Consider the following 21,868-nt stretch of genomic DNA (forward strand, 5'->3'; position numbering starts at 1 on the left):
TTTCCCTCCCATGCCAGGTCCCTTCCTGTTTTCTCCTCCTCTTTTGGCTGTACTGTCATAGATATGCAAGCATCCACAAGGACTGAAGTTATTGGGCTCCATATACATGTTTATTTCTCTTATAATAAACAAAGCAGAAGAAGAGGTGTCATCAGAGAACCAATCTGGGGAATACCATGGCATGGATGCCCAGGGAGGAAAAAGCTTCAACAGGGGCTTCCTGGTCAGTAAGATCAAGCCCTTTGAATTGTGAGGGTGGTAGCCACCTCTTATTTCATCTACATCTCTCTTCTACCCCTACCTAGAATAAAGCTTTACACGCAATAAGAATTGAACAAGTTTTTCTTAAATGAATGAAAGGATTTCCCATTAGATAAAGGGATCTTTGAGGGCAGTCTGATTTTTGTCTTTCTCTGTGGGCCCAGTGTTTAATACAGTGCTGCACACACAGTGGGTGCTTAATCAAAGCTTCTTGATTGAATGACTAGAGAGGAGTTGCTTTCTCTTAAGAATGGATTTTGAAGTGAAGGTGAAGGAAAAATCAAAGATAGAAAAAAGGATAGCTGAGAATAAAAACCAAGATTTTAGTCCTGAAATCATTAGCATTATACTCCTTGGTAAATTAAAGTTCAGGTTACCCAAATCAAAATGCGCATTCTTCTACCCCAAAATGATCAAATCACCAAATAAGAGAGAGCCTACAAAGCAAAACAGCTTGAAGGAGGGAGCTGTATTCTCAGCTAGATTCCTGCCTTGAATCTCATTTCTGACATGTCCAAATTGGTAAGTCCTTGGACCTCTCAGAGAATCAATTTCCTCATCTGTAAAATGTGAGCAGTAACACTTTGAGTGCCTCAATAATATAGGCAAACTATTGTGTATGTATTTTGTGGTATGCTATATAAATACTAGCTACATTTTTTTTTCTTTTTCTCTCTCTCTCCTCTCCCTACTCTCACCTCCATTCCAGTTACAACAACAGTATTATTTTTTTTAAAAGATCACAAATAAAAACTATTTAGTTCCAACGATGGGGGTAGCTCAGAACATGAAGAATCAGAGATGAATGGACAGAGATTAAAAGATAAAGACATTCTAAGGATCATTGAAAAAGAAAACAAGGAAAGGAAAGGAAAGAAAAGGGAAAGGGGAAAGAGAAAGGGAAAGGAAAAAGGGAAAGGGGAAAGAGAAAGGGAAAGGGAAAGGGAAAGGAGAAAGGAAAAGGGAAAGGAAAAAGGGAAAGGGAAAGGGAAAGGAAAGGAAAGGAAAAGGGAGAGAGGAAAGGAAAGGGTAAAAGGAAAGGAGAAAGGAAAACGAAAGAGGAAGAAAAACTAAAGAAAGAAAAGAAAAGAAAGAAAAAAGAAAAGAAAAGAAAGAAGAAAAAAAGGAAGGAAGGGAAGAAGGAAGGTAGGAAAGAGGAAGGAAGGAAAGAAAGAAGGAAGAAAGGAAGGAAGGAAGAAAAGAAAGAATTCCAAAGTTCCAAAGTGGTTACCTTTTTCAAAATCAATTTGAATATGAAACCAAGAGTATGTTTGTATCCTTGTGCTAGAAATTCCCTTTTAAGCACCCATAGTTGAAAATAATAAAAATCCTATTTTTCATAATAGTTTGAGAGTAATTCCAAGTATAAATATAATTAGGTACTGAGTAATAACTTAAAATGTGTGAAGAAAATATATTTATCTTTAAAATACATTTAATTTTATCCTAAAATGTATGTCATAGTATGAATTCTCATTATCCTCTGTGTGTCTAGCAAACATCTAAGAACCCACCCCCACGCTCCCAGAGCCTAGCTGTGTTGACTTTGCCGAGACAGTGCCCTCTATTGTTTTCTCTTGACAATAATGGAACCAGAGTCTCTCCTAGGCATGGGACAGATGCCAGCCCACCAAGCAACAAGTCCAAAGAAGCCATTGGAGTGACACCGGTAACAAGGCCTGTCTACACTGACTTCTGCCAACAATAAAGCTTCAAATGCATTTGGAAAACTGTCATGTGAAATCTGTGAGAGCTGAGAGCCTGGCTGCTGCAGTGTTCTTTTGTTTGAAGCAAGTTCTGATCAGCATCTGCACCGAAGTGGCCTTTAGCTCCTCAAAGACTCTCCTCTGGGGCCTAGCTCTGCCCCACCAACAGCTCCAACCTAGTTCCAATCTGTTCAGGAATCAATTCGCTCAAGTATAAACTGAGGGGGTTAGACTAGGTGACCTTTAAGGGGCCTTGCCACACTCAATCCTTCACCTGTCTTTACTCATCTTTTAGATGTCTCACTGACGGATACCCTGGGATACTTTAATGAGTGTTTTCCTCTCCATATTGGCCCCCAAATTTGACAGTGCTCAGGGGACTGCAGGGCACCAGCCCACTCATGATTAATGTTCATTTTACTCACTGTGATCTGACACCAAACACAGTGAAGTCCAGTCAGGCCTTGGTAACATTTGACATTTTTATGACACTTGTCACACTTGGTTGGGCAGTTGCCTTCAACCCAGTAATGGTGCATGACCTAGAAGGAACAATGGGGCAAGAATAAATTGATGATGACCCGGTGACGGTACGTGACCTAGAATGAAACAATGGACACGGGGTTATGAGATAGGGAGCCCGACCGAGCCACTGACCCAGTAATAGTGTGTGACCCAGGAAGGAACAGGACAGCTAGGCATAAGATGCCAAACTTTGCCTTGTCATTGACCCAGAAATGGTGCATGAAGGGAGGATGGGATGACAGGGACAAGATAGAGACAATGAACCCTAAGCTTTGAGATTCACCTATTAATGGTGCGTGATGAAGGGTGGAACTAGATGAACAGGAATGAGACGGTACATGTTTCAAGAAGCCGGGTCCCATCTAACACTTACATCTGTGTTCTTTTTGGACTTCACGTAGGTCTTGATGCAGGAAGGAGGTGCTCTTGCCACACAGCGCTCGTGGACCGTGTACTTGCAAACTGAAAAGAAACACATGGATGAAAACCGATTACTCCTCATCCTGATCATGTTTTTCTAGGGAAAGGATGGCCTTAGCAGGGCCTCCTCATTCCATATCCATCGCTGTCTAATCAATTCAATCAGTCTCAGCAGGGACAAGCTAAAGGAGACTGGTTTTTGCCATGAGATACAAAAGGCCAATTAGCACAGGAAATATTCTGCATGGGAAAAGCCACGATGACTCCATCATGGCATAGCAGGAAATGCTTAATTAAATCAGTCCTCACTAAAATTTTTCACAATAACTCTCAAATGACTGAAATATTAAAGAAAAATTGATGACTGCCAAATGGCTTAGTGTCATTTGCTCATCAGAAGAAAATCTACATTTTACAAACTCTAGGCAAGGGGAGCAGCTGGCCAGCTTGGAAATCAGACCCCAGAAGTTGATGCTAAGCTGTTTATTGATTTATTCCAACCTTAAATGGCTATTTTCCCCTCCACCCCGACCCCTCCTCAAGAGAGCAGTGGGTGTGCTTCAGGCCAAGCCAACAGAAGCCCTAACCCCATCTCTCCAGACAATATTTCCTTTGCTAAACCACATGTTTTGCTTGATAAGCTTGTCTGAATATTGAAGGAAACATATGTGGAGAGAATGAAAATGTCTGGAAAATAATCAGATGGATTATAACTCAGCACTATCTCTAATTCCTTTGTATCATTAGATTCTTAAAGAAAGCTAGCTTGATACAGGTATGTCCATGTGATAAAATAAAACTTTTGTGTCTAATAATACTGAATACATGAAAATTTCAGGGATGGAAAATTGAATTAAAATGAAAAGGGAAAGACAGTATATTATAAAGAAAAGATTCCTAATTTTGGGACCAAAGACCCTAGATTGAAAACCTGTTTTTTTTTTCCTACTACACATGTAATAATGAGAGGATGGAATTAGACGTCCCAAAATTCCCCTCCTTCTCAAATGATATGATTCTATACCTGATTTCTTTTATTCCATTATTAATGTGAGGTAGAATATTTAAGCAAACAACATCATTACAAGTCATATTGCTTATATTTTCAAGGAATTTCAGTCAAAAAAGTTACTCATATGAGTCTGTTATCATTTTCAAACAAAGATTGTACAAATGTTCTCTGCAGCAGAGTCCTGAATCCGAGAGCAGAAAAGCTGTTTTTAGATTCTGCCTCTGACATCTGCCTCTGTGGTCTTGGACAAACCATATACCTACCTGAGTCTCAATTTCTTTATCTACAAAATGAGGAGTGGAATTGAATTACTTCTCATCCAGATCTCAGATCTTATAAATCTCAGGAATCATTGAATTCAATCCAAATATAAAAAAGGAATTGCTATTATAATATACTCAACAAATATTCACCCTTCTCCTCTGCTTGAAGATTCTCAGTAAGGGTAATCTATCATATCTCTCCCATCCATGTTTGGATAGCTCACCCTCTTAGGGAGATTCTCCTATCATTGAGCCTAAAAGTTGTGTCTTTGGAGCTGCCCCATCTTATTCCTGATTTTATCCCTTGGGGTCAAGCATCATAAGGTTTCTCTTCCATAGGACAGCCATTTAAAGAAGTGATTATGTCATTCCACCCCTGCTCTGAATATTCTCCACTCCTTACTTGACACCCTCATGTTATTTAACTAATTCTCAAATGCCAGGACTCAAAACCTTTTTTTCCTATATTTTCTAACTTATCTATATCTTTAAACTCTGGCATATAGAAATGATTACAACACTCATAAGTTATCAGGGTACTACCAGCTCCTCCTTTTCTCTTTCAGTGCAGCCAGAGAGCTCAGTCATTTCTGAACTATTACATCACATCATTGATTAATGTGAACTCAAAATTCACTAAAACTCTATGAAGAAAAATTGCTGTCTAATTTGGCCTCCCTTGTCTAATGCTTATAAAGAAATTCTTGAACCCAAATGCAAGATATTATATTTTTCTTCATAAAAATCATCTTATTAGATTCATCCCACCATGGTCGGCTGCTAAGATCTTTTTTGTACCCCTACTCAGTAACTTAATATCTTAGCTTTCCCTTCAAGCTTAGTGTCATCTGAACATTGGATGAGCAAGCTATCTCCTGGAGGAGATTTCCTGAAAATGTGAAACAGTAGAGGGCCAGGAATGGAATCCTGCAATGCTCTGCTAGAGACCTCTTTCAGTCATTAATGAGTAAATTCTTTTTGAGTCAGATCAAACAGCTCCAAATGCCATGATATTCCCATATGACCCACAGTTCTCCATCTTCGCCACCCAAATACTATGAGGTGCTTTATTAAATAATTTCTTATTTGGTTTAAATCTTATTCAACTACATCTATATCATGAGAATAGTATATAGGGATGGAGAAGGAAGAAAAGAAAAAAAGAAGCAAAGAAGGAAGGAAAGGAAGAAGGGAGGGATGAAGGAGGGATAGAGAAGGCAAGAAGGAAGGAGAGAAAAAGGGAGGGAAGGAAGGGAAGCAGGGAAGGAAGGAAGAAAGAGAAAAGGATGAAGGGAGAGAGGAAGAAAGAAAAATAAGGATGAAAGAAGAAAGGAAGGAAGGGAAAGAAAGAAGGATGAAGGGAGGGAGAAAAGGTAGAAAATAATAATGGCAGTACTTGGGTTCTATGGAATTATTTTCACCTTAGCCATATGTACTGCAGATGTCTAAAAAAATAGTAAAACCTGAAAGAACATTTAATATCATCCTCAGCAGAACCACAATCCCTTTTACAAAGTTCCCTACAAGTGAGTACCCAACACTTTCAATTTAATAAATATTTGTGGGACTGAAAAGTATCAAGGAACTGTGGGCACTTGGGGTTATGAAGTTCAGAATTCTAAATGATCTGTCTCTGAATTTCCTGCTAAAGGTCACATCGACCCATGCTCATTACTCTTTCACAATAGTTTGGTTCTTTATTATATATTAATGCTCATTTTATCTCCCTCTAACTCTGCTCATTTCTGACTGGAGGAATAGATGTGGTTATAGTGGAAATGTAAAGAGAAAAGTGGAAACTAACTCTGTGTGTGTGTGTGTGTGTGTGTGTGTGTGTGTGTGTGTGTGTCTGTAAGTCTCTCTTTGTCTCTTTGTCTCTATTTCTCTTTCTCTCTAATCAAGATAAAATCAGGAGAATAATGTACACAACAGTCACAGTAATGTAAAAGGAAATTATTGAAAGACTTCAAAATTTTAACAAAGGTGACAATTAGTCATGACTTCAAAGAACTGGCAGTGCCCTCTGCTTCTGGCTTCTTGGTAAAGAGGTGGGGGAGGATGGGTAAAGAACGGGGCATACATTTGTAAATATGATCAATGTGAAATTTTGTTTTGTTTTTCTTTAGTTCTTTGTAGCAAGCAGGGCTACTCTTCTGTGTCTGTGTGGGATTATTGAGGAAAAAACAGCAATATTAAATGTATAAAAATCAATTAGCTATTTTTACAAATAGGATTAATAGTAATTTTTAAAATCTCAACAGCTTATGAGATCCTCCACAGTAATGCTCACAGGACTATACTTGTGGCAAGTACAGGATGTGTCCAGCTGATGAAAGCAACAATCATTCATATATTGAAGGAAAATCATCTCCTTTTCAACTTCTGGCAAATCTAAGTAAGTCTACACAAAAGCTCTTGTAACTAACACACTTCCCCCAATCACGAATTCTGATTCTTTGGATCCTGCACATGACATCTTCACATCTTTCTAAGAGAAAACATTTTAAATGTCTGACTACACACCGACCTTTATTTGTGGATAATGTTTATAACAGTTCAAAAAAGCAAAGAGAAATCCAGCATTCTGCCCATGAAGCCATGCTACCTCTCCCATAATTATGTCTTCTTAGTCCCTTATTTATTTACATTTTTAAAAGTTCTATATAAATGATAATGAGAAGATAAATTTTAAAAAGAGAAAGATGACTTGTAAATATCAGCAAGGAGTTAAAAATGATACAGAAAGTCCACCCAATCTGGGAAAAGTCTAACCATGAGGAACTGTGGCAGTCATTGTGATGTTCTGAGAAGGTGCAGAGGTAGAATGGGAAAATTAGTAAAGGTTTATGGGAACATGTTGGCTGGGTATCAGGAACCTTCTGACATGCCCCCAGGCAAAGGTGGATGTTCCAACACTCACTTGAGGGTTGAGCCCTGGCCTGGCCTCCATCGTCCAGGCCATCCCTCACCCCTGCTGACTTGGGACAGGGTAGACTTGGATGCAGGGATGGATCCTTGGGGGGACCCTTATTGAACCAATGAGGAAATGACTGAGACTTTCTGAAGCCCACCCGGTGGAAAGGGGAAGCTGGGGCTGAGGAAATGGGGCAAAGCCACTGTCTGTATACTTATCCCTTACTCACAAGAGCAGCACAGGCCCTGCTTCCCCACGCCGATGAGCATGTTCAAGCAGAGATTGCAGTAGGCTGGCTTGTTAAAATGCTTCAGTCGCCAAACGTGCTGTCCGTCATCCTTCACATTCTGTACGGGGCATGAAAGAAACAGACTTCACTTAATGAGATAAACACCAAAATACACAAGTGCCAACAAAATTCTGAGTCTGACTGAAGCAAATGGCAGAAGACAATCTGCTCCTTCGCTGGTGATCACCCCAGTTTTAGAAAAACGGATCTCATGCAGAAAGGGGAGCTTCGCATCTGCCTACTTCCAGGCAGTGGATTGGCTCTGTCACAGTGGAACAAGTGGCTCCGGATGTCTCGGACCACCTCACCGGGGGAAGTTACAAAGGGAAGGGATCACCCTGAACCTGGCTTATCTTCCCTTCTGCCATGATCCAGCTCCTGATGTAAACAGGGACCATCTAGGCATCTAGCTCAGAATGTTTGTGGGAAAGCATGAGAACAGATCTCCTCCCCATGGGAAGAGCAAACAATCATATTGAATTCAATTCAGGAAGAATGATCATGTGCTATAATGCTCAAGTGCCAGACACTGGGGATCCTGACAAATGGCAAAAACAAGCCCTGCCCTCAAGGAACTTACATTCTATGGGGTAGCTACACCTAGTGCAGAAATAAGTAAATATGGGAAAAGTTGAGAAGATTAGAAGCCCTAAAAGCTAAAAGGGTTTGAAATGAATTTCTCCAGGAGACAGATTCTAAGTGATCTGATAGGGAGACCATCAATTTTGGAATTAAAACATCCAGCTACAAATCTCACAACTGACACAATACCATAGTTACTTGGACCAATCACTGTTCTTTTCTCAGTTTCCCCACCCACAAAATGAAAGGCCTGGACTCCAGGTAACCTCTAAAAGTCCCTTCCAACTCTAAGTCCTTGATTTTCAAATAAGGTTAGAGGGAGAACATTCCAAACACAGGGTTGGCTCTGGGAGATGGAATATTGGGGCAGGGAATCATGAGTCAGTCCATTTAGCTGAGGGGTACCATGTAGAGGCCCACAGATATTGGGGAACTCTGAGAAAAGTATACTTGAAGGGAAGATACTCACAACAAGGTGTTAACTCAGTGTGATTGATGAGATGATGGTTCTCTAGTTTACAGATACTTAGTATGGGGATGTAATGGTTCTACAGTTGGCACATGCTCAGTGTGCTGTAGTGATGTAATTGTATTAAGGTATATAGGGGCTGAGAGGACTTGAAATGGGCAGACTCAACTGAGTCTATGCTCAAGCTCCAGCTCGGACTCCAGACTCCAGAGAAAGCTAGCCCCGACATTACAGTACCATGTATAGCAGAGAGCCACAGGGAAGTATCATCTAGGGCAAGACTGCTAAAGGCTTCAAATAAGGGAAGAAATGTGCATTTTCTTCTAGAGTTAGGGGAGAACCCCTGGTGATACCTGAGCAGAGGAATGCTATGAATAGACTACATTTTCATAAGGTTATTTTTGCACCTAGTCAGAGAAAGATAGGAGAGAGAGAGATCTGAAAACCACCAGCCCAATTAGGAGGCAGGTCCAATAGTCTGGGCAAGAAGTAAATAGGGAATGAAGGAAAGGACATTTTAATAAAGGGAGAGAAAGAAGCAGATGGAGGAGTGAGAGAATAGGGAGAGAGAGAATTCAAAAGATATGACAACTGACTGACTAGGAAAGCCATTTAAAACCCAGATTCAATAGCAACTGGAAAGCAAATAATTATTTCTTAAAGTGTGTATATTTTGTTTCCCAAGCTGCCAAATAATAAGGCAAGGTTTAATGTCTTTTAAAACATTAGGGAATGCCATTCCTATAAATGAAACCAAAGATGTGACATGTTCAAATCTGCTAAGAGGAAGTATTTTCAATTGCCCCTGCCTTTCTCAGGACCATTCTGCTTATTAGCACAGAGATAGTTGACATTTGTATATTACTTTAAAAGCTGGCACAGCTCTTCTGTTCCATTTATCTCCTTTGAATCTCTCAGGAGACCCATTAGATCAGTCATTGAGGCAGCATGGAACAATGGCAGGATCTCTGGTTAGGGGAACCTGAGAAGCTGAGTTCCAATCCTGCCTGTTTCTTTTGCTACCTACATGACTTTATCTAAGTTATAGAAGTGCTCTGGTTCTCAGTTCCTCACTTATAAAATAAAGATATTGGACTAGATAGTTCTTTCTACCTCTAAATCTATTGTCCAATGAACCCCAAGCTGGTTTACTTAGATTGAATCATCTAATTAGTGAGGATGTGCTTTATTAAGTTTTAGAGTTTTTGTAGTAAGAATATACAAAAACGAAAATCAAAGAAAGGAATGATGTCAGGCTTTCATGAAGGTCCATCGGAGATGAGAGCTGGGCTTCCTTTTCAGAACTTAAGGCTAAAGAAATAATAGGAGTCACCCAAGCAAACCATTCCAATACATGCTATAGAGCAATAAAGAGAATCACAGTCTTGGAAAATACACATAGAATGGTCGCTGGACACTGGCTTACGAGTTGGCCAGCCTCATCTGAAATGGTACCAGCCTTCTCTCAGGAGCTACTGAATGCCCCTTTTCTGATGACAATTAGTCAGATATTGACATAAACACCATCCACCATGGATTTAGAATTAGACCATCACGCATTTAGTGTTAGAAGGGAATTTGTGGTACGGGCATCTATGACTCATTTTGCAGATAAAGCAAATGAGGGGCAGAATAGTGGGGTGACTGCGAGGAAGGAGCCAAACCAGAATTTCAACCCAGCTCCTGAAAATCCAAATCTAAAACTACTTTGCTTATTGAGACACAATATAGTGTCTTAGAAAGGATGCCAGAAAGCCAGAAGACCCCAACTTCAGAACTTACGTCTGACTCTAGTAAGTTGTGTGATCCTGGCCAAATCATTTTTATCTATGTGAACCTCAGTGGCCTCATCTGTACAATGACAATAATACTGTTGAGTAGTTGAGCCCCAAATGATATCACATTTGGACATAAAATTCCTCATAAATGTGAGGACTTCAGGTTATTCCCTTGATCTTTAGTTAACCTTTGAACACCTTCTTCCCTCTTCTCAATAATGATTCACTTTTATTTTATCTTGTTTATGTCTTGTAGGTGGGTTAGTAAAGAAAAGGAAAGAATACAGAGAGACAGAGAGGGAGGAGGAAGGGAGAGGGAGAGAGAAAGAGAAGGAGGGAGATAAAGAGGGAAGGAGGGAGAAAAAAGGAGGGAGGAAGGGAAGGAGGGAGAGAGAGAGAAATCTTTCAATTACCACCTCTTTGAATGACTCAAAACCGAATACAGTCTTCATTCATCTAATGCCACAAAGATTGATCCCAGAATTCCTTGGAGGCCAGAGATCCCTCAAACCCCAGTAAACAAACCAACAAACCCACTCCCATGTGATTAAGGAAAAGGTCACTGGCTCTTTCGGTGCAGAAGAGAAATTGTACTTCAGGTGACATTTGGGAGTCCTGGAAGACCAGACATGGTCCTTGTCCTGTCTCTCTGGAAACTTCTACAACAGCCTCAGTAGTGCTTCCTGGAGCCTATTCTATATTTGTTAAAGCCTTTGAGAACAGGGCTTTTAGCAGATTTCATTACTATCCATCTACTTTTTTTTGCCACTGACAATATTTCTGGGTAAAAATCTCTCCCATAAGAAGCATTTTAAACAATGTAAAACTTACTGGGAGGAGATGGCTTTTTTTCTGATATGCGTACAAGTGAAGTTAAACAGAAACTTTATGAATTGTTAAAAAAATACTTTTTTTTAATGAAATGAAGGTGGCAGAGAATCCCTGACTCTGTGTCCCTCTCTCCCATAATGCTTGTATTTGGATTTTGAAAAGTGCACGGCCATTCCATGAGTCTGCATCTCAGCTGGGTGAGTGCGGCACATATGGCTCCCTTTACTGGCATTTCCCTCATTAACAAAACAAACAAGTCTTAATGTGGGAGTTCTGTCGATCAGAACCCTCAGCCTGTGGCAGGAGCCGCCAAACTACAAACCCACTTGGGCAATATCCCCCACAATGATATTTGTCAAATCCTCTTTGCTCCTAATGTTGCCTTCGGTGAATCACCATCTCCCTGGATCCCAATGGCAAATTTGGTGCTTTCCGAAGCTTGTCAGAGACGCTTCCCACATTCGGTTATCAGAACAACAAACCTAATACTCAACACACACAAAAACACTTAAAAGTCTAGAAAACTTTTCACATACATGATCTAATTTGCTCTTTACAACTGCTTTGAAAGATAGACATTATTGTTATCCCCATTTTACAGATGAAGAAACTGAGACTCAGGAAGATTAAATAACTTTTCAGAAACACATATGCAATAAATGACTGAAGTTGGATTTAAACATGTCTTCTTCAAGCCAGTGTTCTACCTCTTTGACAACCTTGCCCCAACCTCTTCCTTCCTTTGAGACAAAAACTATGACAAAGCAGAACAAAGAGTCCTGGCTTTGGAGACAGATCCGTGGCTAAATTTGGAATACTGCCCCACTCCTCATCCTAGCTGAAATATTTCCATGAATATATCTCAGCAATTTCTAGATAATGTAATTATATCGACCATAAAGGGACATTTCTTACTCAGTGTTGCAGAATATCACTTTGGTGCTTCATTAGACATGGAGAAGAATCCCACCCTTTCCTAAGTCTCCACTTTTTACACAAAAGCACAGAAGGTCCAGCCTCTGCTAGAAAAGAGGAACAGATCTTGTTTCTTTGCTGACAATCTTCTTTAGTTAGTCATACTCAACACAAGGGAGTTGGGCAAAAGACAGGTTGGTGGGGAGAGTGAGTTTTATAGTCAATAAGAACTTAGTTCCAATTCTATCTTCTAGCTGTATGACTTTAGGCAAGGTTGCCTCTCCATGGCCCGAAGAGCATCTTAAGACAAAAAGTCAGTCCATGGCTTGCTGCCAAATTAGGGGAATAAATTCATATGGACCAATGAATCCAGTGCCTATTAACATAGTACCTGTTACAAAGTGGGCATTTGATATGGACTTTTGTTTTTGTTTTTTTGTTTTTGTTTTTGTTTTATTAAAGCTTTTTATTTCCAAAACATATGAATGGATAATTTTTCAACGTTAACCTTTGCAAAACTTTGTGTTCTAATCCCCTCTTTCCCTCACTCCCTTCATGAAATGGCAAGTTGTCCAATATATGTTAAACATGGTAGAAATTTATGTAAACTCTAATATACGCATGCATATTTATAGTTATCTTGCTGCACAAGAAAAATCAAATCAAGCAAGAAAAAATAAGAAAACAAAATGCAAGCAAACAACAAAAAGAGTGAAAATGTTATGTTGTGATCCAGACACAATTCCCACAGTCCTCTCTCTGGGTGTAGCTGACTCTCTTCATTACAAGAATTTGATATTTTTTTAATTTTAGTTTTTTAACATAGTAGACACATAATAAGTTATTTATTGAATAGACATTTATTAAACTGACAAAACTATATGTCCAAATGATGGAGCTGGTGATGATGCCGAGTCCTGAATCTGGGCTCAAAAGACCTGCCTCTAGTATAATCATTGCATCAGTTCCCCTGTATAAGGTAGAAGGGAGATAAGGATTGGGTGAGAGAACTTGATTTCAAACCCTGAGAGTGCCTTGCCCTTCCCATGGGACTTTGGGTGAATCACTTCCTTTCTCTGAGGGCCCCAGGAAGAAGAGAAGATCAGACCTTCCTTAGCGTTCTCATTTGTAAACTGCAGAGAGTCATGTATGGTCTGTGTGTCTCCCAGGATTGCTGTGAGGAGCAGAAGAAACTGTCATCAACATAGTAACTACTTCCTACTCTGCATTTAATCTCTGTCATTTCACTTGCAATATGAATAATGCAAAATAAAGAAGAAATACAAAATCTTCCTGAAGCAGATAATTCTACACAGAGACGAGACCAAGACTTTTGAATGAAGTTGTGTGTACTGCGGGAAAGACTTAGAAGGAATAGCTGACCCATTCGTCTTGGGAGGCAAGTAATCATGTACAGTGAGCCGCATTATTCCAAATGAGAAACCTGAGACCCAGAGGAGATGATGATTCACCAGAGGCAATAGTAGGAGCAAAGAGCTTAGGTCTCCTGACTCTCTTCAGGAAAAGTAAACAACATTGACTCTGCAGTCCCCAAATTTGGGATCTCACGGCCCCTGGGTCCCTTGTGTCTGTGACAAAGAACTAGACCTTGGAGAGGGAGTTCGAGCTCAAAAGAGAGTAGATCTGGAAGAATTGGAAGGTCTTTTCCAACTTTTTGTAAAAAACAAAACAGGATTGGGTCAATTCCATTACAGGTCCAGATTCCATAAAGTCGATCCCCCCAAAAAAAAAATCACTGGACATCTGATTCTATGGATCAATTTCTTTTTCGTTGGCTACTTTGAATTTGGGGAATTTTCCATTAGGAAGCAATCATGATGAAATTGGAGGCAACAGGTTTTATTATTTGGGGGGCTAAAATCTAAATCACTACAACTAATAGCTAAGGGAGGAAAATATTCCCCCATACCTGAAGACTCTGCCAAAGATTCTTCCTAGAAGATTTCAGAAATTGGTATGGATATTGTGGAATCGGGCTCACTTGGAATAGATTCTCACCAGCTATTTCATTTATTTGAATGATGTTTTCACATGAATGGCCTTGACGTCCTCAATTTTTATTTTCGCTTTTCAATCCCCAAGTTTTATGAGCTGCATGACAAAGAAGGATTCTTGAAAATACTTGCTAAATGAATGCATGATCCTGTGGTTCCGTCCTTGCAATTGTGACTCTCTCTAACCCTATTTAGAGTTTTCCTGGCAAAGATACTAGACTGGTTTGCCATTTCCTTCTCTGGTTCATTTTATAGATGAAGAAACTGAGGCAACAACAGGTGACTGAGGTGACATGACTTGCTCAGGATCACAATAGCTTAGAAATATTTGAGCTTGAATTTGAATTCAGGAAAATGGGTCTTCTTGACTCTGGACCCAATGCTCTATCCACTGCGCCACCTAGTGGCCGAATGAATGAAAGCACAAGACAATAAATGTCAGTTTAGTATGGAAGCATATATTTTTTTAAATCACTTTTTGGAGCTTCAACTAAAGTTATTGAGAAATAAACACTTAGTATATACACATATAAGACAATAATAAATATATGAGCTCTTAGTCTACTGGACACTATTTTACTCCAGAGGAGATGGGTCAAAGAAGAAACTGAGTTATCTTAGGTGAACATTCAGTAACTATTGTTCTGCTTGAGGAATAAAAGCATTAAACTGGAACTGTATTTTATCACAATATGACTTTTTCCTTCTGTAAGATTCCTCTCAGTCTTTCTTCAAATTGAGTGATCTTAGAGAGCTGCCTGAGGGTAAGCGGTAAGGAGGTGACATTTGGGATATTTCTCTGTCTAAATTAAAAATCCCTAGATTTAGAACAAGGTTTCTAAACCTTTTGTGCTGAATGGCCTGAGTGCCTTTAACACTCTAAGGCAGCTGATCGATCATATTTTTTTAAATGCATAACACAAAACACAGAGGATTTCAAAATTGAAATGTAGTTATTAGCGGAAGGAAAAAAAAAATTAATGAGCCCAAAGTTGGATACCTCTAATTCAGAATAATGTTAAATTCATTTTTTAAAAAAGTGTTTCTGGCAGACGTGACTAAATCACATGATAAGTGCGATATAAACATTATTTTTTCATTAAAATTTGCTGGTAATCGACACAGACAAAAATGTGCAGATAGAGAGTATTTGTCTCCTCCCGGGACCTTCACAGAAAATAAAGTGGAAGGTTGGGGCCACAGAGCGGCCACCTTTCGTGTTTGCTAAGAAGGGTAGGATGAGGAGGGAGCTTGCCAGTTCCAAGGCCCACCCTTCATCTCATAGATTTTGTTGCTGAACAAAAACACAGCAGATAAATAAATCACATTGGGGATGAAAAATGCTCATATAGAAAAGTTTTTTGGCAAGTATTTTAGGCAAAAATGCCTTTTATGGTCTTTTCACTCTTTCTTCCTTTAGAATAAAATACATAATATACAGGTGGGCATTTAAAAGCCACCAAAGTCTGGCACTCATTCACTTCCTCAGCCCTTTCTTCAAACCCCGGCTCATCATACCCTAATTGTGCCAGTCCAACCTTTGTGGCAGTTGTCCCCAATATATGACAGTCCCCCTCCCCTCTCTGGACCCCAGGCTATCCCCTGTGCCTAAAATGCCCCCTTTTCTCTCCTCTACCTTACAGAATTCCTCTTTCTCTTCGGTAATCAAACCAATGCTCATCATACCCTAATTGTGCCAGTCCAATCTTTGTGGTGGTTATTTCCAATATATGACAGTCCCTCTCCCCTTTCTGGACCTATCTCCCATGCTTAAAATGCACCCCCTTCCTTACCTCTACCTTACAGAATCCCTTTCTCCCTCCAGTAAAGCTCAAGAGTTGCCTCCTAAATGAGGCTTTCCTCATCTTCCCTCTTTCCCTTCATCTGTCAGGGCTCCCTTCTTGACCTTTCAGGGCACACTGCGTTGATGCATCAGTTTACATCTTGAATTCCCTCAGAAGAAATGAATGGGCCCCTATTGTTTCCAACCAGGAGCATCTTTCTTCATTGTCTTGGTGATCCCAGTGTCTGGCACTGCATCAGCCACAGTTTCTGGACCTGAACTAAGCCAGGTGAATTCTGCACTTCAGGAGGACTTCTCCAGCATGGGTGCCCCTATGTCAGAGGTCTCCTGTGGCCCACAGGCTTTAAATATCTCTGGTCCTTTGGGAGACTCTCTGAAGCCAAAGGCTGAATTGCCAAGTGGCAGCCACTACGGTTGCAAGGAAATGAAGGGGACCCCGGAAAAGCCTCAGGCAGGCTTTCTTTGGAGTTTTGGGAGAAGGCAGAATTCACTTTTCCCTTGTCGCTCTGCTATGGGGAAAGATTTCTCCCTCAGCTTGCCCAGCTGTGTCCCATGGATGATGCGGCCCTGCCACCCAGTGGCCATCTGGGAGAGAGCAGCTGGGAAGCGGCCCCTTGGCTGGAGTCACCAAAGGCAGGATGCAGAATTAGCCAGTCTGGCCTCCATCCCTTCTACATCATCCACCGAGGACCTCACCAGAGCAGAATGATGAGGAAGGGTCATCAGTACAGAGAGAGATCACCCATGACAGGCCCACGCAGCCCACATCTGAGCCAGCTCCAGCAAATCCTTCCTCCGATGTGTCTCTCAGCAAGTTATCGGGAGAGAGAATCTGAGATAAAGTCCCAAGATGTGAGATGTAAAGACTACCCGAGTGTAGCCCACAGCTCCCCATGGAGAGCCCACTGCTGCTTCTCCAGAGACACCAAAAACGCAGGCTAAAGTCCCAGCAATCCCTGTGGTTTTTCCTGACGTTCCTTGCAAAACTTCCTCTCCACCAAGTCAAGGGCTGGTGTGTGTGTGTGTGTGTGTGTGTGTGTGTGTCTTTAGAGGGTTGCTAAATTCTTCCCACCAAACCTCACTCACTCAAAGACTCAAATTCACAATTGCTTTGCTTTTTCTAAACAGACCCAAGCCTTAGTTTGTCTCCCTTCCCTTCTTTCTCTACTACCAGTCATACCTGCTGTCTGCCCCACCTCACTGTCATATCTCCTCCACTTTCCAGAAGCTCAGGTGCTTCTGGGATTTTACCAGTATAAAAATTTTTCCATGTGCAGCTGGTCTTTTTGGTTCCCCTGAGTCTGATAGTCCCAACAGCTATGTTGCCAGGTGTAGTGCCAAATGTAAAATTAAACAAGCAAATCAAAAAGCTTATTTTTGTCTCATGAGATTAGTCTTTTTTAAAGCTTTGTCTGGGGACTTTTCACCAAAATATTTTATATTAATCATTACATATATAAATGCACAATTATCCATATAATATATATACACACATAATGCACAGCAGATACTTTCTAACTGGCCAGAGCTACAGATATGGGGGCTACTGTTATTGGGAGAAAATAACGATGAAGGTTGAGTTGATAGACTTTGAGATTGAGGAAGAAAGAAATCTGATCATACAGGGAGGGCGCATTTTCATTTATCACAGAATCAGAGAATTTCAAAAGAAATAACCTCCAAGACTATCAAGGCCAGTCTGTAGTTCACCAAGAATCCCTTTCACATCACCTTGCCTGCAAGGAGCCCAGCTGCCTTCCCACTAGGTGTCCTGACCATTCAACCTCAGATTAGGTGCTCCCAATTCAGAGGCATTGCCCATGCAGAGAAGTACCTCCTGTTTGTGGACAGCTCCCATTTTTATCGAGCTCATCCCAACATCAAACCTAATTCTACCTTCTGCCCATTGTTCCTAAAACAGAATTCAATTTTCTCTTTTCCTTTCCGACTCTTCAAACACATGAAGGCAAATATTCACCTTCTTCTTCTCCTGACAAGAAATCTGCTCCTGGCCAAACATCCTCGGCTCCTAGAACCAATTTCCCCCTGCTCCAACCCAAGCAAGGTTGTGAATTAGCAGAATCACCAGAGCTTTGCTGCAGCATAGAAAATTTTAAGGCAGAAATCAAAGTATAATACAAAGTAAATGAGGGAACCGGAGCTCTGACACTGGTCAAGAAGTAGAGAAAACCGGGGGAGTCCACGGAGGGTCAAGCACACAGCTTCATTAATTTCCTAGTCCTGGCCGTCCTGACTCTGAGCCTGGGTTGGATTAGTTTATCTAGCTGCTGGCTCATCCCAAATTTGTGTTCCACTAGCATGGCCAGATCCTTGTCAGAAAAAGGCCATCCAGACATTTCTTGTCTTGTGGTTGTGCAGATGGTTGTTGAATCAACATCTGAGGCCTTATCCCTGTTCAAACTATGATTCGCAGTCTTCCAGAAGTACCTTTCCAAGGTACATCTGTTTCACAAGTACAGGGTTCTGGTCCCTGCAGTCACAGTGACTGAGAAGTATCCATCAGAAGGGGCTCAGCAGGAGGTGGGAAGCCGTCCTCTGCACCTCATGACTGCCTGGATCCCATTGATCCCCAGATCCTCATCTCCCAATCCAACCTTTCCAATGCCCCCATCCCTCCTCTTCTCCTATTGATGTCAATTCTCCATCCCATGCCCCCTGGAGGGAGCCCAGCATGGCCATTCCTCTCTGATCCTCAGCCCCACTATCTCATTCTAAAAATTGTAGGTCTGAGCCCTCTGGCCCTCCGATACACATGAACACTCACAGCACTTGTTCAAATCCAGCCTCACTTCTTTGTTCTTTGACCCTGGGGAAATCATTTAAACTCTCTTCCTCAGTTTTCTCATCTGTATAATGGAAATAATAAAGGCATTTACTTTGCAGGTCAAATGAGATACTTATAAAATACTTATTGAAGGCCTTGGTACACAGTAGACACTTAATAAATGCTTTCCTTCTTCTCCTATCCTCTCATGGCTGAGCCCAGTGCTTTGCACTCAGTGAGTGCTGAAGGGGTGCTTTCTACTCATTTATTTATTCATATTTTTTGTCAGCCAATCATTCATTCACCCCCTCCTATAGGACTCATTTCACTGTCCAGATTCTGACTGATAAAACACCCTAAGCTCCAGGGAGGCCAAAGAAATGCCCGAGGTTTTCTGGGCTCTGCACATTTCAACAGCTCTGATTTTCCATATGGGAGGAGCCTCCCTAGTCCTAAGCAAGGTGGGAGGATGCAGCTGGTCAGAAGGGGATCGTGCCAGAGGAGGAGGGCAGGCAAAGCCTTCTGGTTCAGAACTAGGGAACTGGGGGGAGGGGGCTTCATGGAAGTAACAGCACCACCGAGGCAGAGGCTGGAAGGGATAGAAAGACTAATAAAGGCCAAGTCCATTCCACACCACGAAAATGACTTTTGCAAATATCCAAAGGAAAGTGATGGCAGCTCAGGATTGAGAAACAGCTAGTGACTACAAAGTAGAGATTGGGCAACATGGTGACATGAGATAAGGGAAGAAAAGAAGGCCAGAGTTTGACTGGTGATGTGGCTAAATGACAAGGCTGGGGTTGTGTATCCCAGCGGCAATAAGGAGCCAAAGCGGGTTTAAAAAGAAGCAGTGAAATAGTCATCGCTACCGTCCATGTGTACTATGGGCTATTGGAGGAATGCAGGCTGGAGCAGGGGAGACTAATGAGGAGTTTATAAAAATGGTGCTGCCAGGAGCTGGACATTCATAGAAAAGAGAAAAAAAATGGAGGACAAAAATGTTGTGTGGGGAAAACTGGCAGATCTTGGCAAGTGAATGGCTAAAAGGGAAGGAAAGAGATGAGTCATGGTGGACTGAAAGGCTATGAAAACAGATGACTGACAATGGATGCTGTCTCAGCCAAAACCAGGAGGTTTGGATTGGGGTGGGAAGAAGAGGAGGAGATCTGCTTTGGATATGAGGAGCTTGAATTCCCAATGGGTCATTCCAGTTGGAATGGTGATACAAGCCTAGAGGTCAAGTGTAGAAATTTTGGAGTTATCTGCAGAAAGGTGATCATTGAAAGCATGGATGAGGATGAGAGAATTGAGGGAGAAATTATGCATGGAGGAGAGACGAGGGCCCAGAATGAGATGAGGGGGACCCTCCTATTCCATTCTAGGCACAAGAAATGATGCTGGTTTTGCCAGGGAGACTCTGAAGGGATAATTGGACTTGTCAGAAGAGAAAGAAGAGGAAGATGTGCTAAGTTCTCAGGAAGGTTCATGGAGGAGTACAGACTTTGTTCGGCCATTAGACTTTGATTAGGCTATCAGTGGTGACCTTTCAGAGGGCCGACCTGGAGAGCCACAGATGCGGGGTAAAGAGGGAGAGAAGGGAATTCTTTAGGGGGAGGGTGGGAAAAGGAAGAACCACAGAGTCTAAGACTATAAGAATGAGTCTGGGGACACCAGTGTTTTCTTCACACATACACACACACAAAAACTCAAGTGGATTGCTATTTTCTTCTCCAGTGGATTGAGGCACACAGATCTAAGAGATTTGCCCAGCATCACAAAGCTAATGAATATCTTAGGCCTGACTCTCCTGAGTCCAGGCCCAGCGCTCTCTCCATTGACCTATCCTGCTCCCTCTGTCAGCACGACCTTTCTCATATTTGAAATTGGCCAGATGATGGAGTTTTCTGACACAATAGTTTTCATGTAAACTTTAAAGTGATAGGGCACAGTGAGTTGTTGATGTCAGGAATATGTAGACACGTGGCCTGGGGCTAGAGAGTGACTATGCATGTGGCTGCAGCTTCTGACAATGGCAGACCTACACCCAGGGTAAGTTCCGTGCTTGAGATGTCAGTTCCCCAGACCGTCCTGAGAATTTTCATAGTAGGGACTTCCAGCAACCACCCCTATAAGTGATGCAACTAGAGACCCAGACAAAATAAACACCATTGATAAGCACATAAGCATACTGGGAAGAGAAAGGGAAAAAAATAAAACTGAACAGATGATTAGTCTGAGATATTGAAAACAAGGATCCCCCACCCACAGGGTGTTTGTGTTCAACCCAAACACAATGAGCCCCAAAGCCAGGCACTCTCAAGCCAATCAGGAGCATACCCCACCCATAGACCCCAAGCTTACATTCTCCAGGCCAAGGAGCACCAGTAAGGGGATGGTCGTCATCCCTCCCTGAATCCACTCCTGCAGAGAAACGGTGCCATCATGGTCATAATCGATCTCTTCCATCATTTCATGAAGTATCTGTTTCAGGAGAAAAGATCAGGAAATAAAATTTAACATTGGCAAATAGGAAAAAGGATAAGTCACAGTGAAGCAACAGAAGGGCAAGGAAAGCTAGTTGTAGTGAAATCTAAAACTGAGGATGTCCGTGTCTCTGGAAGGGCACAACTATGGAAGGCTACAACTAGAAGAGGCCGATGAGTTGGAGAGAACTATGTCTCAGAAAGGCTATGTGTACAAAGTCAAGTGGAACTTGGGGGTTACTCAGCTAATCTATGAGCCTCCTCCCATAATCCCTCCTTTTTTGGAGAACATTAATAGGAAATTTGGCCCAAATGAAAATAGTTGTCTGACAGATCAAATTTCATGACTTTATACTCAAGCATGAACTAATCCAGCAACGATAGTTTTTTGTTTGTTTTGTTTTCATCTCAATACTCTGTAATGATGCATCTGCCTGATTATTTTTGATTCGAGAATATGCTAAAAAGTGTTAGATCCTTTGACTTAGTTGGAAAGAGTTGAAGAGTTCTCTCCAACAATCCATGAAGCAAGAAATCAAAGGGCCACTGGCCACTGATTCACCTATCAGATCCTAGAAGAATGAAAGGATTTGCGACCCTTATAATTAGACTAGAGCTCAGTTCTATTTAAGGAACAAAAAAACAAAAAAGGCGACCCATACCAGTTGTTTGCAATATAGGGGCAAATTTGCAAATGCAACAGATGGGAATATTAAGAGTATTTCAAGCCAGTCCTAAAACAAACAAACAAACAAAGCCACCAAACACATACGGTTTTGCTAATGTAAATGATGTGCCTTAGGGAAAGACAAGAAA

The 21,868-nt window shown here is 41.4% G+C and overlaps 1 protein-coding gene across 2 annotated transcripts in view; it reads right to left on the minus strand.

Moving 5' to 3' along the window:
* DGKB (diacylglycerol kinase beta) overlaps window positions 1-21,868 on the minus strand; it is a 683,215-nt gene that overhangs the window by 421,775 nt on the left and 239,572 nt on the right. For both annotated transcript variants that reach the window (XM_052000688.1, XM_052000687.1), the window contains 4 exons: window positions 20,931-21,050; window positions 7,331-7,448; window positions 2,866-2,954; window positions 2,393-2,509 (listed from right to left, as the gene is read on the minus strand). In XM_052000688.1, the coding sequence (XP_051856648.1) occupies window positions 2,393-2,509; window positions 2,866-2,954; window positions 7,331-7,448; window positions 20,931-21,050 (444 nt within the window). The remainder of the gene's footprint in view (window positions 1-2,392; window positions 2,510-2,865; window positions 2,955-7,330; window positions 7,449-20,930; window positions 21,051-21,868) is intronic.

This window comes from Antechinus flavipes, chromosome 5 (assembly GCF_016432865.1).
Source record: "Antechinus flavipes isolate AdamAnt ecotype Samford, QLD, Australia chromosome 5, AdamAnt_v2, whole genome shotgun sequence".
NCBI lineage: Eukaryota > Metazoa > Chordata > Mammalia > Dasyuromorphia > Dasyuridae > Antechinus > Antechinus flavipes.